Source organism: Macaca nemestrina, chromosome 12, assembly GCF_043159975.1.
Source record: "Macaca nemestrina isolate mMacNem1 chromosome 12, mMacNem.hap1, whole genome shotgun sequence".
In the NCBI taxonomy this organism is placed as follows: domain Eukaryota; kingdom Metazoa; phylum Chordata; class Mammalia; order Primates; family Cercopithecidae; genus Macaca; species Macaca nemestrina.
This window is the reverse complement of record NC_092136.1, coordinates 6,396,322-6,414,905: the sequence shown is the minus strand read 5'-3', so window position 1 is coordinate 6,414,905 and position 18,584 is coordinate 6,396,322. Positions and strand designations below refer to the sequence as shown.

General features: G+C 52.6%; 2 protein-coding genes across 8 annotated transcripts in view; both read right to left on the bottom strand.

Moving 5' to 3' along the window:
- LOC105469702 (lysine methyltransferase 5B) overlaps positions 1-3,565 on the bottom strand; it is a 57,461-nt gene extending 53,896 nt beyond the window's left edge. For 3 of the 7 annotated variants that reach the window (XM_011721107.3, XM_011721109.3, XM_071074151.1), the window contains exon 1: positions 3,426-3,565. The gene's annotated coding sequence lies outside the window, so the exon portion shown is untranslated. Of the gene's footprint in view, positions 1-2,479; positions 2,799-3,091; positions 3,251-3,425 lie in introns of those variants that run through there. The other 4 variants (XM_071074150.1, XM_071074147.1, XM_071074149.1 and 1 more) reach the window with 3 other exon arrangements.
- A 13,353-nt stretch (positions 3,566-16,918) lies between these two features.
- On the bottom strand, positions 16,919-18,323 carry LOC105469703 (NADH dehydrogenase [ubiquinone] iron-sulfur protein 2, mitochondrial-like). Its single transcript, XM_071074146.1, is given in 2 exon segments — positions 16,919-17,766; positions 17,768-18,323. Coding segments are annotated over 2 exon segments (1,167 nt in total). The 5' UTR covers positions 18,286-18,323; the 3' UTR covers positions 16,919-17,117.
- Positions 18,324-18,584: the final 261 nt, after the last annotated feature.

Sequence of the window (18,584 nt, the reverse complement as noted above, 5' to 3'; positions counted from 1 at the left end):
TCAAAGTGCTACTAAGTCATAAGGCTAGGTCTAAAACCATCTTTTAAACTGTAGCCTGGGGTTTACTCCAGTGCTTGAGCCACGTGTACCACCTAGAGGTTTATCACCAGCAAATGATCCCTGGATCTAGGTACTATTTTCTTCAGTGTGCTATTAAAACAGACAAACTAAGACAGCTTACAGAGGTGCAACCGGCATTGCAGGAGCCATACAGGCCCCCAATCAAGCTTTGGGCGGGGGCACTGATACCCTAGTCTCTCAATTCTAAAACTCAACTGATTATCTCATAATGACATTTCAAAAAAAGGAGGTAAAACTACAAGAAACACGCATATGAACTAAGTAAGGTAATTAGAGAGATGTCAAAATATGATTAAAATCATTCTTAAGAGAAAATAGGGTGGCATTGAAGTGTAAAAGATGAAGTATTAACATAATTTTGGATTGGAAGTGACCTGAGAGGTTTAGTCGTTTTGTAGACGGAGACTAGGCCCTATCAATGACTTATACAAACAGTGACAGAGCAGAGAATGGTATTGATTCTTATTCCACGGTCCTTCAACTATTCCTAAAATTATACTTCTATACAGCAGTCATTTGACATACAGCTCTAAGAAGATGGCCCGGTGTTTAAGTCTGTCTCATTCGGAGACCAGGTAGTCCCAAACCAACCCCATCCACACACATAATGGACCGTCTCCTGCATTTACTTAACATGCAGTATTATAGCCAACAGGGTGATGGAGTGGAGGGAGGACACGTGGTCCCTGTCGTTAAAAGTGTGCGGAAGATTCCATTAGAGTGTTCTAGGGCTGACACAGTCGGGGAACTCCTGCCCACGGAGAAGGATTTTGCCAATGGAGAGAAAGTAAAGCTCATATATGGTACACAGAAACACGAAATAATGGGACCACGGCGATTTATCTGAAAGCAATTTCTCTGTAAGCCATGGGAAGGGCATTCCGTGGACAGGGAGCTGCTTAGATGCCACACACACAAATCTCTTTTTCACACAACCTGGCCACGAACCCAGGCCCTATAAACCCACAAGCTGATACTCAGGTAAAGGAAAACCAGATTCAACCCCCCTTTTAAACAACCCAAGAGAAAAATCACGAAACAACATCCCCCACCCACCAAACTCCCTGCTGAAAGACACGCAGACACCGGGACACTTCCTTCACACGCGTCTCTCCCTCTCAAGAGTCCGCTACCCTCCATCCACATTCCCCAGTACTGCCCCCTGGCATTCGCTGTGAGAATGAAAAGTTCAGCGCATGAGCAATTCAGGGTGTTTGGGACGGCAGATGAAAATACAGGCGCGAGAGCACCTGGAAATGATTATGGATAAAGAATCAAGCCCTACCTTACTCTCTTATTGAAGAAGTATCTACCATATTCCCTTCACTCTCCAGCTCAGTTTTTAACATATAATGATGTTTGTAAATAACATTAAAGTAGATTTACTTTGAGAAACTAATACAAACTATTAAGCTTGACAACTTGGAGATTAATAAATTAACCCATTCATTAAGTGTCTATGAGCATCCACTCTGTACCTGCCCGTGGGCGGATGAGATAACACTAGACTCAAAAGCTCACAAGAAACCACCCCAACGGCTGTGTGTGTGAAGGTTTCACCAGCGAGGCAACATTCTCACGGGGCCTTTCTGAAGGACGAATGTGTACAAGGTGGAGAAAAGGGGTGGAGGGATGCCAGGCAGGGCACGGCCTACAGGGACCACGCATGGGAAGCTACTGGAGACAGAGCTTGGGAGAGGGACCAGAATGTAGAATGTTTAGAGATTACAAAGTAAAAAATGGGCTGGAGTTCCCACACATGCCGGGATTAGAGCGTTTGTGGACTCTAACCTCGGAATATAAAGCGCTCCAAGAGGGACAGGGCCACACCTCTGATTCAAATTGCTAAACCTTCAGATACACAATAAATCTATATCTACAGCAAGCAACAATTTATGTATTTCAACATGCACAAATTATCTGTGATTATTTCAGGCAAAAATGGTTTCCTCCTCCCTTTTCAAAATATTTGTTTTTACTACTAATTAACAGTATTCTCAATATTAACGTGTTCTCAATATTAAAGACTAAGGGAAAAAAGTTATAGCTGGCAACTGCTTCCTCTGAAAACCCTACACAGCAGAGTTCAGACCTATATGGCCATCCTCGACTACACTTTATATCAAACTGGTTTAAATCGAAAAAGGTCCACATCGCAAAGAATCACAGTCAAATTAATTCATCAGCCCTCTATTCTAAGGAAAACTCCCCTCACTCCTGATAAATTTCATTTGGCAAATTCTTAAAAATTAATTCCTAAAGTTCCACCGCTTAATAGATCCTAAGTTACTGCACCAGACCCGGGTTAATAAACCCAAATAGACTGAACTTCTCAGCACCCAACTTGTTTCTATCTTAATCCAGCAAGTTGCATCGAGCTGTCATTGTGAAAACCTGCCTGTTCCTCCTTCCAAGGCGGAGGTGACAACGGTGCACATCATCCGCCGATACGTGGAAGGACAGACAGACACCAGGGAACCAAGGGAGAGCGGATACAGCACAAAGGGGAGGCAGCGGCCGTGGGGCGCCGGGCCACGGCCAGAAGCGCCGTCAGGGAGGAGGGTGGGCTGCAGGACGAGCTCGGGAGGGCTCCGAAATGCGCTTGGGCCAAAACAAAAACAAAAAGTTCAGCGCCGACAGTGGGAGCAGATTGGGCGAGACGGTTCACGGCTGCCCATTGGAGAAAAGGGAAAACAGAGTCCCCCAATCGCGAGCGACGGGGCTGCTCCCCTCGTGCGGCCGCGGGCCCGGCCCCGACGCTGCCCGGCGGCCGCTACCGCTCCCTTCCGGCCGCGGCCACCACTGCAGGCCCCGCGCCGGCCCCGCACCGGCCTGGCCGCAGCCCCGCCCCCCGCGCCCGGCCGCTTGCGCCCGGCCCCGGCCCCACCCGCCTTGGCCCCGGCGGCCCTGCGACCGGCCCCGGCCCGCGGTCCCCCACGTCCCCGCCCGCCCCGTCGCCAAGGCCGCCCCCAGCACACCCTCGCCGGCGCCCGCCCCTCCCCCGACTCACCGCCCGCGCCGCCCCGCTCCTTCTCGGGGCGCGTCCGAGGCCCCGCTGCCCGGCCGCTGCGATGCGGGGCCGCGCCGCCGGGCCCCACGTCCCAGTCCCCCCAGAAAATTAATCACCAAAAATAATTCCAGAGAAAAATGGAAAGTAAAATCCAAGATGGCGGCGCGGACGCAGCACCGCCTGCTCCCTCCGCTGACGGGAAAAATGAGTCCCCACGGCGGCCAAGCCCCCCGCCCCCAACCGGTCGCCGCCGCCGCCGCGCCCCCCGCGCCCCTGGCCTCGAATCGCCGCGCCCCCGGCGCCGGCTCCTGCGCCCCGCCACCCGGGGTCTCACCTCCGCCTCGCGCACGGCCGCCCGTACGAAAAGCGTCCGCCGGCTTCAGGACTTCGCGTCCCACGTCCGTGCGCCGCGCGGTGCCGCCTCCGGTCCCCGGGCGTCCTCACCTCATCGCTCCGCAGCCCCGCCGCCCGCACCGCCGCCGCGCCGCCGCCCCCGGTGAGCCGCCCGGACCCCGCCCGGGCACGGTGGAAGGATACGAAAAGGAGGCCGCGGCCTCGACGGCGGAGGGACACCGTGCCGCGCGAGCTTCACAGTGTGCGCGCGCCTCCCGCCAGGCCCAGCCGCCGCGGCACTTCCACGGAGCTCTGTGCGGGACGCGGGCACGCGCGGGGAGGGAGTTCCGCGCCGGGCGCTCCCGACGGCGGAGGGACAAAGGGCGATTCAGAGCTAGCCGTCGCCTCCCCTCGTGGCGGAGGGATCCGCGGCCGGCCTGGCGGCGGCTGGTATCCCTCCGCCGTCGCTGCCCTTTAAATCGCGGCTGAGGCGGCGTCGCCCGCGCCCCACGGGCGCCACCTTAGGGTCCCCTGTCGCCTTTACGCGACTGCGTTCCGGTCCCGGTTCCCGCGGGGCCCCGGTGGCTGTCTCGGGCCCTGGGTTGTTGCACACCTGCCCCTTCCAGGGATGGCTCTGGAGCCAGCCTCTCGGGCTGCAGACCTGGGGAAGGGGACCCCCTTTGCCCGCCGCGCCTCCCGGTTGCGCCGAGGGAATTGGCCCCAGGCAGGCGAGCGTCTTTGTTGTGGGAATGGGGGTCACTGGCAGCAGATGCACCCTAAGACCATGTGGGCAGGCTGAGCGTTCCTGCGCGGAGCATGCGAGGGAGGAGGAGAGCGGGCGCGCCTCGGCCTGGCCCCCCGCTGGCCCCGCCGCCCCCAACACCCATTCCCCCCCGCGCCACGCTCCGCCCCACTCCGGGTGTGCCCTGCGCGCTGGCCGTGCGACCCCTCCTCGGGGAGCCCGGGCTGGCGGGGAGATCCTGACGGGCCGGGCCCCCTGCGAGCGGGGGAGCTGCGAAGCTTGCCTGGGCATCGATCTTGCAGTTCAGACAACAGAACAACGACGAGCGCACGCCCGACCCCTGCGGGGCTGCCCAGGGCCTCCGCGCATCCTCCCTCTCACGCCTCAGGACAACCCCAGGAGGTGGGAACCATGTGGGTCCTACTTTACACCTAGGGAAACTGAGGCACGTGGAGTTCCGTGACCTCTGTGACAACTAGTCAGGGCTTGAGCCAGAGCCCTCATCCAGCATTCGGGTGAAAAATGCAGAATAAATCAGGAGGCGGGTGCGGAGGACCTCCAAGAAGTTGAGGTTGGCATAGGCGTGCAGAGATGCCCGGAACTTGGTGCCGGCAGGTGACCCGAGGAAGCGCAGACCTGGAGGGTGAATTTGAGCGTGTTGGTAAAAGGGGGTGGCTAGGACTTGTATGGACAGTGGGACCAGTCAGTGTCAAGGCCCTGGGAGGGGAGGGAGGCTGCCCTTGCCATAGAGAGGAGGCGGGCAGGGCGGCAGGGCAGGTAGCTCAGTCAGATGCCAGGAAGAGCCGCAGTCTGCCTTAGTTTTCCCCTGCGGCTCCAGGGCCATCATCCTCCACAAAGGATGATGAATGGAGGCCGTGGACGACCACCTAACACAAGGACTGGGCTAAGTCCAACTAACACTGACGCAAGCGCCTCCCTTATTTGCCCTTATCCTCGACCTCGACTTTGGCTGGTAAACATGATGCTCCTTACGGCTTTCCACAGAGGGAAACTGAGGCACGGTGACTGCTGGGGGCACATGGCTGACGGAGGCGGAAGCAGGTCTCATCTTCAAATCAGAGCTCCTCCCACTGCCCTCACCTGCACAATCAGCAGCTTCCTCCCTCTGGAGGCCGACTCAGGGTTGGGCGGTGGGCCCCTCTCCTGTCTGCCCTTTCACTAAAAGCAGCGTTATCTGTGGCAGCAGAATCCACTCTGCCACGTTCGTCTTTGCAGACGCAGCTAGCAAATGATTGCTTTGGTGTTCTTGGTTTCTGGTTTATCAGAAACTTTCCAAGATTTTCATAGTGCCTGGCTCCAAATACTCAGCTTGCACCCCAGAAACACCGAGACTGCCTTTGCCACGCCCACCACCGAATGCCCACGGGAGGCGAGCTCACTGAGGAAACACCATCTGGCTCTAAGTCTACCTCGGTCTCAGGCCCCAAGTCCAGCTATGCCTGAGCAGCCCTCCAGAGTCCCCAAAACCGATGTCCTCCCCACTCCCACCTTTCCAGAGCCCACCCCAGCATAGAGGTGCTCTCCACATGCCCTTCAGAGTGAATGCCAAATCCTGAGTCCTGTGAAGCCCCCATACTCCCAAGATGCAGGCACTTCCTTGTATTCACTGCCCGATGCCAAGTCAAGTGTTCTGGGCACCTTGCAAGGCTGGGCCCACAGCCTGGCAGGGACACAGATGAGCAAACCCAAGCCCAGCCTGCTCCCAGGCCCCCAGTTCTGTGTCCATTCTTCCCTCAATCCCCCTACGTTGCCAGCTGCTCTTCCAGCCTCAGCTGAGAGGCCCAGGGTAGGCCAGGGCTCCTGGCAGAGCTGAGTTGGGGTTCAGGACCTTGGTGGAGCCGTGCAGGGGGCTTGAGGCCTTCGGGGGTCCCCGCTCAGGGAAGCCAGGGCTAAGCTGGGCTGAGAGCACAGCCCAGGAGAGCCCTCCCTAGGGAGACTCCCACAGGAGAGGCCAGTTGGAGGCTCCTCCTGCCAGCTGGCAGGGGAGGGAGAGCAGGAAGTAGGCGGCCAGGCACCTGCCCAGTCCCTGTGTGACAGGAGCCTTTGGTATTTACACTGGGAGACCTCTAGACACCCCAAAGTGGAAGAGCTGAGCCACAGAGGCTGGGGGGCCTCCCCAGCCTGGCCGGACCGAAAGGGATTAACAGCTCTAAAGAAAGACCGAGTCAGCGGAAGGGACCTGGCTGGCCCCGGAAGCACCGTGAGGCTGGCCAGGAGTGCCAGCCTAGCCCGGAGCTGGCCTGGGAATGGCACACTTGCCAGGGCACTGACTGAGGCCATGAAGTCTATTTTGGTCTCCCTAGCAGGGCTGGCTCTGGCGTGTCCAGGGGCACTCCAGCCTAGTGCTACCCACCCTGCTATGCTCTCCCACTCCCTTTCCTCGAGTGCCAGGTTCACCCAGTGACAGGATGGCAGGGATTCACTTGCTTTGATCCTGTGCCTACTAGGATGGCCCACAGGTCACGTTGACCCCACAATTCCAGGTTGGAGGCAGGTTGCTTCTCATTGTAAAGTGATGTGTTGTCTTCCGTGCTCCGCAAATGCGTCTGCCCCGGGTCCCCACCCCACCCCGAAGCTAGGACTATGATGGGAGCAGGTGTCTGAAACCAGAGGCAGAGTGGGGCGTACCCAGCTATCCCAGTGGCCCCTCTGGGCGGCTGGCGGGTTTCCTGGTCACATTGCTGAGCACCACTACCCCCGGCACCATTCTTGCCTTCCACCTGCCCCTCCACTGCCACTGTCCTTGAATAGAAGAAACAGCCACTAAAGCTGGGCGTGGTGGCTCATGCCTGTAATCCCAGCACTTTGGGATGCCAAGGCAGGCATATCTCCTGAGCTCAGGAGTTTGAGACCAACCTGGCTGACATGGTGAAACCCGTCTCTACTAAAAATACAAAAATTAACTGGACGTGGTGGCACACGCCTGTAATCCCAGCTACTCAGGGGGCTGAGGCAGGAGAATGGCTTGAACCTGGAAGGTGGAAGTTGCAGTGAGCCGAGATCATGCCACTACACTCTCACCATGCCCGGCCGAGACCTAGTTTTCATTCTTCCTTCATGGCTTCAGGGTTCTTTCTCCTTAGCACACGTGACAGCTCTAGCATTCTGTATCTTTCAGTATTCATCCTAGGGCTGACTCTCTCTTTAGACTGTCAGCTTCTCAAGGGCAGGGAGCTTTGTCTCATTCATTGCTGTGTCTCCAGCATCCAGAACCACCCCTGGGGACATGGTGTTTGAGGCTTCCTCTGCTTTCGCTGAAGGGAGGGAGGAAGGAAGAGGGAAAGATACTAATACTAACTTTCCAGGGTTGCTACAAGGATAAAAGGAGGTGCATGGGGCTCTGTAATCACTCCCCAAACTCTGGGGGCTCAATCTTGCTTTGTTGACAAGGCTTCTCCACCACCCACCCCACACGGTGTGTGGTGTTCCAGCTCATGGGTGCCCTGGGGGTTGTGTGCTCAGCACCCACCTGGGCAGTGGGACAGGCACCAAGAAAATTTCCCTGTCACTGAGGATATCGTTCTTTTGGGGTCCCATCGCACTCCTTTTTATCTCCTCTCCCCCAAATAAAACTCAGCCCTAACCAGCCCTCTCTAGAAGCAAACACAGAGAGGACCAACAGCCGCTGACAAAGGTTGCCTCATGGGCAAGTGGAGCTTTATCTTATTATTATTTTTTTTTAATAATTTCTGGCCAGAGGCAGTGTCTCACGTTTGTGATCCCAGCACTTTGAGAGGCTGAGGCAGACAGATCACTTGAGGTCAGGAGTTTGAGACCAGCCTGGCCAACATGGTAAAACCCCGTCTCTACTAAAAATACAAAAAAAATTAGCCGGGCATGGTGGTGTGTGCCTATAATCTGAGATACTCTGGCGGCTGAGGCAGGCGAATTGCTCGAACCCGGAAGGCGGAGGTTGCAGTGAACCGAGATCATGCCACTGCACTCCAGCCTGGGTGACGGAGCGAGACTCCATCTCAAAAAAAAAAAAAGAAAAGAAAAAAAAAATCAAAAAATGAGATGTTACAACTGCAGCAGTTTTGATTTACCCCATTATGGGTGATGCCCACTTAGGTCACCCGTAATGTGGTTTAGGGGTGTCCAGGCCTCCCCATCGGCAGGTCACTTGCTTGCCCATTGTAATAAATAAGTTTTCTGTGGAGAGATTCATTGAGGGGATGTGAACATCATTCCTCATCACATCATATATATGTGTGTGTGTATATATATACATATCTATCTATCTATATATACATATATACACCTCAGAATGGATTTGTGGGTTCCTAGTTTTGTTCAATTGGTGTCTGTTCCTTCCTCTCTTCTCCTCTTCTTCCATCCTTTCTTTCCTCCTCTTTCTCTATTTCTTTATTTTTCTCTCTTTCCCTCCCACTCTCTTTCTTTATTTCTTCCTTTATAGTTATTTGTGGTAGCTGTATTTATTATAGCTGTAAACTGGAAACAACCCGGATGCCAACCACCAAAAGGATGGACAGACACATTGTGGTCTCTCCATATGATAGAATCCTGTTCAGAAATAAAAAGAAACGGACTACTCTTACAAACACCATAGATGAATTTCAAAAACATTACATTGAGACAAAGACGTCAGAAACTATAGAGTAAAAATTGTTGGGTTCCAAACAATGAAGTCATGGAAGAGAAAATCCCCTAATCTATGGTGATAGAAATCCAAAGAGTCATTAGTCTCTGGGCAGCTGGGATTGCCCATCAGGGGACATGAGAAACTATGGTGAGATGGAAATCTCTGTTTCTGAGGGCTGATTGTCAGGGTGTGTATGTTGTGAAAATTCTCAAACTGTAAATCTAAGTTTTTTTTTTTTGAGATAGGGTCTCACTCCGCCACCCATGCTGGAGTGCAGTGGTGTGATCTCAGCTCCCTGCAACCTCGACCTCTCTGGGCTCAGGTGATCCTCCCACCTCAGCCATCCCACTAGCTGAGACTGCAGGCACTCACCACCACACCTGGCTAATTTTTTTTTTTTTTTTTGAGACGGTGTCTCACTCTGTTGCCCAGGCTGGAGTGCAGTGGCACGACTTTGGCTCACTGCAACCTCCGCCTCCCAGGTTCAAGTGATCCTTCTGCCTCAGCCCCGCTAGTAGCTGGGATTACAGGTACGTGCCACCATGCCCGGCTCATTTTTGTATTTTTAGTAGAGGTGGGGTTTCGCCATGTTGGCCAGGCTGGTCTCAAACTTCTGACCTCAGATGATCCACCTGCCTCAGCCTTTCAACGTGCTGGGATTACAGGTGTGAGCCACCGCGCCCGGCCACACCCAGCCTAATTTTTAAAAAATTTTTTTGTAGAGATGGGTTTTCACCATGTTATCCAGGTGGGTCTTGAACTCCTGAGCTCAAGCAATCCTCCCGCCTCGGCCTCCCAAAGCTCTGTGATTACAGGCGTGAGCCAAATCTAAATTCTGTGCAAATCACTGCATGCAAATTATGTGCTCAAAGAAGAGGGAAATAATCTGGAAAAATACTACTGCTCAGTGAAAACTTCAGTTTTTCCATGACTTATCTTGACAAGCAAATTTTACAAAATAGTTTTTCCTTGGATGTTTCCCAGACATTGCTTCTGAGAATGACCCAGGTTCATGGTACAGGTTCCAGGTTTAAGGTGCAGATGAGGAACCTGAAGAATCTTGTTCCTTCAACCAGAGCACTGCTGGTGCCAGTTATTGCTACGTGATATTTAAAGGGAGGAGGCGAGCTGGTCATGGTGACTGTAATCCCAGCACTTTGGGAGGCTGAGGCAGGTGGATCACATGAGGTGAGGAGTTTGAGACCAGCCTGGCCAACATGGTGAAACCCTGGCTCTACTAAAACAAAACCAAACAAAAAAACTAGGCGTAGTGGTGTGCGCCTGTAATCCCAGCTACTCAGGAGGCTGAAGCAGGAGAATTGCTTGAATCTGGGAGGCGGTGGTTGCAGCGAGGAGAGATGGCACCATTGGACTCCAGTCTGGGTGACAGAGTGAGACTCGGTCTCAATAAATAAATAAATTAAATAGGGAGGAGGAGAAACTGTCCCTGCTTCTAATAGATGTGCTGGAACCTTCTACCAGCACACGAGCCTCCCTGCTACAGGCCCCTCCAGTCATCTCCCAGCTGCTGCCTGGTCTGTGCCCATCTGGAAGCCTGCAGCCAATTCTGAGTTGACGTGGGTCTTCTCTGGCCAGGAGATGTGTGGTTTATGTGGAATCAGCATTTTGCTCTGTCTCACAATCACTCCCTTACGTTATGCCTCACAGATACACTTTGGGGTATTGGCTTGTCCCCTGATAAATTCCAAGGGGTGGCATTTCCTGAGCCAAAAGTCCGGATGGTTTTCCTCTAGGGCATGCTGGGTGGCCACGCAGAGAGGGTGACTGGGGGCCTCAGCCCTGCATTCTCAGTGCAGAGGGCTTCCCACGCAGGGGCCACTAGAGACCTAGAAGCTCGCTCGCCATGGGAACTGAGGGACTTAGGCTTTCTCTCCATAGGATGGTCAATGGGTGTCAACTTGACTGGGCCATGGGACACCCAGATCGCTGTGTAAACACGATTTCTGGGCATGTCTGTGAGAGTGTCTCCAGAAGAGATTAGCCTTTGAATCGGGTGGACTGAGTCAAGCAGATGCCCGTCCTCCCAGTGTGGGGGGCCTCATCCAACCCACTGAGGGCCCAAATAGAACACTGGGCCTTCAACATGAATTTGGAGAGGGGAGGGCACAAACATTCAGTCTACAGCAGAAAGGGAGAGGGGAGAGAGTAGAGTTTAATTTTTAAACCCTCCCTGGTAGTGAGAACAATTAATTACAGCAAAGAAGAGAAAGACAAGACTTACATTTCCAAATCTAAACAGGTTGCCGGGGGTTAGGCAGGGGAAGCACTGGATGCGGGGCCCATGCTGGAAAAACACAGTGATTGTGGCCACCCCATCAGGGGTCCTCTGACTCTCAAAACCAGGCCCTTTCTGTGGGAACTAGTTGCTGCTGGGGGCAGGAGAGGCAGAGGTGCCTGGTCCCTGGCCCCTGTTGCACCTTCTGCCTCTTGTGTTTCCTTCTTATTCCTTCTGGGAACAGAGTTTCCAGTGATAAAATATAACTTAAAGGCAAAGGTACTCTGGTAGGAGAGGGACCAGGGCTTGGTTCAGACCTGCATTCTGCAAACAAATTTCTTAATAAAAATAACAGGCCAGGTAAGGTGGCTCACGCTTGTAATCCCAGCACTTTGGGAGACCAAGGCGGGTGGATCACCTGAGGTCAGGAGTTGGTGACCAGCCTGACTAACTAATATGGTGAAACCCCATCTCTACTAAAAATACAAAAATTAGCAGGACATGGTGACGCATGCCTGGAATCCCAGCTACTCGGGAGGCTGAGGCAGGAGAATCACTTGAACCCAGGAGGCGGAGGTTGTGGTGAACCGAGATCGTGCCACTGCACTCCAGCCTGGGCAACAAGAGCAGAACTGTCTCAAAAAAAAAAAAAAAAAGAAAAAAGAAAAATAACACCACCACACACCCATGTTCGTATTGTTTTTCACAGTAGCCAAAAGGTACACACAACCCAAGTGCCCATCAGTGGATGGGGGTAAAAAAAGACAATACACCCAAAGCATGGAAGAGTATTCAGCCTTAAAAAAGGAGGAAATTCCAACATGTGCTACAATATGGATGCATCTTGAGGACTTTTGGCTGAGTGAAATGAGCCAGACACAGAGCACGAAACCGTGTGATTGCACCTTACGTGAGGTATGTAGGGTAGTCGTATTCACAGAAACAGAAAGTAGAATGGTGGGTGCCACGGCCTGGGGAGAAGGAAATGGAGAGTTGTTTAATGGAGACAGAGTTTCAATTTTGTAAGATGAAAAGAGTTCTGTGGATAAAATAATGATAACTCTACCTCAGCTATGTGAATGTACTTAATACCACTGAACTGTACCCTTAAAAATGATTGAGGTCAGGCACGGTGGCTCACGCCTGTAATCCCAGCACTTTGGGAGGCAAAGACGGGTGGATCACTTGAGGTTAGGAGTTCTAGACCAGCCTGGCCAACATGGTGAAACCCTTGTCTCTACTAAAAATACAAAAATTAGCCGGGCATGGTGTCGGGCGCCTGTAGTCTCAGCTAGTCGGGAGCCTGAGGCAGGAGAATTGCTTGAACCTGGGGCAGGTGGAGGTTGCAGTGAGCCGAGATCACACCACTGCACTCTAGCCTGGGCAACAAAGTGACACTCCATCTCAAAAAAAAAAAAAAAAAGACTGAGATGACAAATTTTACATTATGTGAATTTTCCCACAGTTAAAAACAAAAAACAACAACAACAAAAACAGCAGCCAGTTCACTGAGTTTCCACCACGTACCATGCACTGGGCAAGGCTCTGATACAGAACATTGTGATCTGCGTTTACAGATGGGGAAACTGAGGCTCGAAGTGACTTACCCAGGGCCACACAGCCTTAGTGGCAGAGCTAGTGCGCTGACTCCTCTGTTGTGTGGCTGAGGTGTGAGAGTCCCTCCCACGGTGCTGCACAAGCTGCCAGGGCTGTGACTCCAACCTCCTTTGCAGGAGGACACTCTTAGAATCCCATCTGAGACCTCAATTTTTAGCATATTCTGTCCTCTTGTTGCAGAAGATGGGGTCCTTTTATTTTACTCTTTTGGGGGATGGAGTCTCACTCTGTTGGCCAGGCTGGAGTACAGTGGTGTGACCTCAGCTCACTGCAACCTCTGCCCCCCACATTCAAGAGATTATTGTATTTCTACAAATACAAAAATGTGTTTTAGTGGAGGTGGGGTTAACTTGGAGGTGAGGTTCTGCCACATTGGCCAGGCTGGTCTCGAACTCCTAGCCTCAGATGATCTGCCCACCTTGGTCTCCCAAAGTGCTGGGATTACAGGCGTGAGCCACCGAGCCCGGCCAGATGAGGTCCTTTTAAATGCCATCCTGGGAGTTTTCTGACCATTGCATTCTTCTGTGAGTTAAGAGTCGGTTGGCCGGGCGCGGTGGCTCACGCCTGTAATCCCAGCACTTTGGGAGGCCGAGAGGGGAGGATCACGAGGTCAGGAGATCAAGACCATCCTGGCTAACACGGTGAAACCCCGTCTCTACTAAAAATACAAAAAATTAGCTGGGTGCGGTGGCGGGCGCCTGTAGTCCCAGCTACACGGGAGGCTGAGGCAGGAGAATGGCGTGAACCCGGGAGGCGGAGCTTGCAGTGAGCCAAGATTGCGCCACTGCACTCCAGCCTGGGCGACAGAGCAAGACTCCATCTCAAAAAAAAAAAAAAAAAAAAAAAAGGAGTCCGCTGCTGAGTCTGAGGTTCAGTCTTTGCCATCAGCTCACTACCACCATCCTCTCCACCATCCTGGTGGCTACTGTTGCCTCCATGCCACTCAGGTGCAGGAGTAGCTCAGGCCCGTGCACCCTTCCCACCTGTGCACCTCCTCAACACGTGAGCATCTTAGCATTGTGACGCTACAGTGGGCCAGGGTGATCACCACCTCGCTCCTCAGCAGTGGGCACCCGGTGACCCTCTGGTTGGCAAATGAGCCCTTCTTGAGGGGCTACTTCCTAGGCCCATATCTGATACCAGCTGTCTCAGCCTGGGTCCCCTAGAAGCAGCCCCTGAGAATATGATTTGAGAATGAGTCCTTTATTTGGGAAGTGATCCCAGGAAACACCAATTGGGGAGCAGGTGAGATGGAGAGGGGGAGGAAGCCGTAAGGAAGGGTGCATTCATAATCTGGTCACTTCTGCAGGCAACTATGGCTCAATTCTGCTGGGACCCTCCAGGCAACTGTGAGGATGTGCTTCAGTGTTCTCCAACTGAGGTAAGAGAGCTGGGGTATTGATCCACCACTTCTGCCAGTCATGGGATCAGGGAAGCTCCCTGGGATTGCAGGCTTGTGCAGCCAGGGAGTGCCCTCGAGTTAAGGCACAGGTGCTTACAGCTGGAAGGGTTGGGGGCATGGAGTAGTGGGGCTGAAGGGAAGTGGATGGGTGTTGTCAATATCTGCAATAAAGCAGAAAAACTACTGTTAAACTTCTTTACATTTAGAGCCCTACTCTTCTGAACCCTTCTCAACTCAGTCATTGACATCCATAATTTTTCAATCCATGCTCTTTCTGCCATCATGAATGTTGACAGTACAGCATTTCTCAAGAGTGATTGTTTCAGGCTGGGTTCCCAGGAGGCTGATTCTGAGGCAGAGAACATGCAGGAAGTCGGTTAGAGGCTGCTCTTGGGATCAACACCTTTGGAAGAGAATGGAATGGAGGCAAGCAGGATTGGGCTGAGGGAGAAGCTGACCTGGGATGCCAGCCCCCACGGGGAGCTCGGAAGAGGAGGTAGCTCTTGCACTTCCATGCCCATCTCTCCTTAGATGCAGGCCACCCTGGGAAGGGAGCGTGTCCTGGGGTGGGCAGCCCGCATCAGCTGAGGCCATCCCTGAAGGGGCCTGCCTGCCAATGGCGTCGCAGCAGCTGGCAAATGGGCCTCCCATTCCTAAGGGGAAATGTGACTGGTACAACAGAGCATCTGCCACAGTCCTCCCCATTACTGCTTGGATCTGCTTCTCCACACCCAGGATGGCCACTCTCTTTCCTGCCTGGGGACCTTCTCTGGCCACAAGGGAGCAGGCACAACCCAGCCATGCTCAGGAGGTGATGCTGTGGGCAGCGGACAGATAACCCATCAACTTCATCTCTGGGGACGACTCCTGGGTGAGTTCCACGTGGTTCCTCAGGCGGTCACTGGCAGGAGAGAGCCCTACTCACCCCCCGTGGTGAGACCTACTTGTTAGAGCACTTTCTGGAACTTTCTCCTCCCCTGCCTAGTTCCTCACTTCCTGGAATACCTGCTTGCCCCCAAACCCTTGTTTCAGGGTCTGCTTTTGAGGGAACTCCAACCAAGATGGGCCCAGTGGAGATGAAGAGGCTGAAAATAAAGGAGAGTGTGCAGGGAGGAGCAGGGTCCCCGGAGGCCTAGGAGGCTGACGGCGTTGGACGTTCAGAGGGAGAGCTGCATTAGGCAGAAGGGGTGATGGTGTTACTTGTGGGGTAAACATGGACACTTCTGGGGGTGGGCTGCAGGAGGACGAGGAATTTGCTTTCTGATTGCATCTGGTTTCTCTGTGAGGAAGGAGGCGAGATTATCACTGAGGGTGAGGGTGGCTGAGGAGATGAACAACTTGAGGAGAGTGGAGAAGGCCTCGATGGAGAAGCAGAGAGCAGCCTAGGAAAATGGAGACGCCCTTCCCAAAGGGTTGGGGGTCAGGGGCCTGGTGGACTGTGAGCTTCTGGAACCATCTGCACCACCGTAAGACCATCTCTGTCAACACTCAGCATCCCTGTGGAGGGGCTGAATGTACAGTGGGTTGGACTAGACGCCTTTCATGGGGTCTGCCCGATTCACCACTTTTTTGTCTCTACCAACCATGCCCTCAGCCTCCACAGGGGTTATTTCTGGTACAACTCTGCTCCCAAGCCCAGGGGTGGTCATTGGATCCAAGTTTACCTAATCCCTCTCCCAGGGAGAATCTCGTTCTCGAAATTTCAACTATGCCCCTGTGATGAGCTGGGCCCTGGGGACACAGCAGTGGATAAGAGACAAGACCCCTGTCCTCATGGACCATACAGCCCAAGGTGGGTGAGGGACAATAACCAAATAAACAAAGAATCCAAAGAATTGGGGGTCGAGCATGGTGGCTCACTCCTGTAATCCCAGCCCTTTGGGAGGCTGAAGTGGGTGGATCACTTGAGGTCAGGAGTTCAAGACCAGTCTGGCCAACATGATGAAATCCCATCTCTACTAAAAATACAAAAATTAGCTGGGCATGGTGGTATACACCTGTAATCCCAGCTACTCGGGAGGCTGAGGCAGAATTGCTTGAATCCGGGAGGCGGAGCTTGCAGTGAGCTGAGATCGCGCCACTGCACTCCAGCCTGGGTGACAGAGCGAGACTCTATCTCAAAAACAAAAACGAAAACAAAAAATAACAAAAGAATTAGGGACTGTGACAAGGAGGATGAGAGAAGTAAGCTGGCTGCCGAGACGGTGAATGGCACCTCCCTTAGATGGAGTAACTGATGTCAGACTCTCCACGCAGATGACATGGAAGCTGAGACCTAACAGGTGAGAAAGACCCAGTCATGCCAAGGACTTGAGTCAAAGTGTCCCAAGCAAAAGGACAAGTAAATGCAGAGGTGAGAAAGAGCTTGGTGTGTTCTCCTGGGGAGTGCCAGGAGACTGCAGGTGCTGGAGCGTGGTGAGCAAGAAATGAAGTTGGGGAAAAGGCAGAAGCTGTAACACGTGGGAGCCTCTCAGTTTTTGCTAAAGACCTTGGATTTTATTCCAAGTATAACAAGAAGCCAGGAGTGACACAGTCCTGTTTTTGGGGTAATGTTTTATTTTTATATAATTCCAAACTTACAGAAAAAAAGACTAGTATGAGAAACTCCCATATACACATTATTCAAATTTGCCAACTATTTACACACTCCCTCTTCGCAGTAGTTACAGAGTTGCTGCAAATACTGGATCATTGCTTTTAGGGGAAGACAGGGTCAGGTTCCTGTGAGCCTCTGGCTACAACATTTTCATCAACTGATCAACACATGACCTTTTTTTTTTAAAAAAGTGTGCTTTTGTTTAAAGACCTTATTTATTTATTTATTTATTTTTATTATTATTATTATTATTTTAGGCCTAGGGTCCTCAAGGTGGCTAATTTATTGTAATTTCTCCTTTTTTAGTACATGCACAGAAAGCCTGACAGCCAAGTGTACATGAACATGTACACACACACACACACACACAGAGGCCAATTTCCAGTGAGGGACAGGCTCCACAGAAGAAGCTGATAGGCAGGGGGGATCAAACACTGCTCCCCTGCTCACCGATCTACTTCTCCAAATACAATATCTTAGGTACCTATGATGGCAACGACATCTGCCAACATGTGTCCCTTAGACATCTTGTCCAAACCAGCCAGATGGGCAAAACCAGGAGCCTTGATCTTGCATCGATAAGGGCGGCTGCTGCCATCAGATACTGGGTATACCCCAAACTCTCCCTTGGGAGCCTCAATGGCAGTATATGTGGCTCCTGGAGGAACTTGGTAGCCCTCAGTATACAACTTAAAGTGATGAATCAGTGACTCCATGGAAGTCTTCATCTCTGCTCGCTTAGGTGGAGACACTTTGGCATCATCAACCTTGATCTCCCCAGGAGGCATCTTGTTTAGACACTGTGCGATAATTCTCAGGGACTGGCACATCTCCTCCACCCGGCGCAGGTACCTATCATAGCAGTCCCCTCGAGAACCAACAGGAACATCAAAGTCAACCTGGTTGTAAACATCATAGGGCTGGGTCTTCCGGTCCCACTGGATGCCTGAGCCCCGAAGCATCACTCCACTAAAACCATAGTTAAGTGCTGCTTCTGCTGTTACAACCCCAATGTCAATTGTCCGATTTCGCCAGATCCTATTGTTGGTCAGCATCTCCTCCAACTCATCAAGCCAAAGAGAGAAGTTCTTAGAAAACTCATAAATGTCATCCATAAGCCCAAGCAGCATGCATTCAGGCTCCAGACACTCACTCGTAGAACTCAAACATCTTCTCCCTTTCTTCAAACAGCCAGAAGAAAGGGGTCATGGCCCCAAGATCCAGGGCATGTGTGGTCATAGCCATGATGTGGTTCAACAGCCGTGTGATTTCTCCAAACAGCACTCGGATCCACTGTGCCTGGGGAGGAGGCCAGATGTTTAGCAACTTCTCCACAGCTAGAGAATAGGCCTGTTCATTACACATCATTGACACATAGTCTAGCCGGTCAAAGTGTGGAAGGGCCTGAAGATAGGTCTTGTATTCAATGAGCTTCTCAGTGCCTCGGTGCAGGAGCCCAATGTGAGGATCACACTTCTGCACCATCTCCCCACTCAATTCCATCACTAGTCGCAGGACACCATGCGCTGCTGGGTGTTGGGGCCCAAAGTTCAGGGTCATGTTCTTCACCATTGTGTCCTTTGGAGGGTTCACATCACTCCAAGGTGGAGGCTTCCAGTGGGCTGTTTCTTTGCTTGGGTACATAGCAGCTCCCCCAAACTGCTGTGCCCATTCCACATCTGGCTGCCACTGCCCCACACCTTTTCTGATACAGAGCTGAGGGCTAAAGTGGGCTCGGAGGCAATGACGACCAACATGTCTCAGCAAGAGCGCAGCCATCTTGGGTTCCGTTCTGGACAGAAGTTATTTTTATTATTATTATTATTTTTTGAGACACAGTCACTCTGTCGCCCAGGCTGGAGTGCAGTGGCACCATCTTGATCACTGCAACCCCCATCTCCTGGGTTAAAGTGATTGTCTTGCCTCAGCCTCCTGAGTAGCTG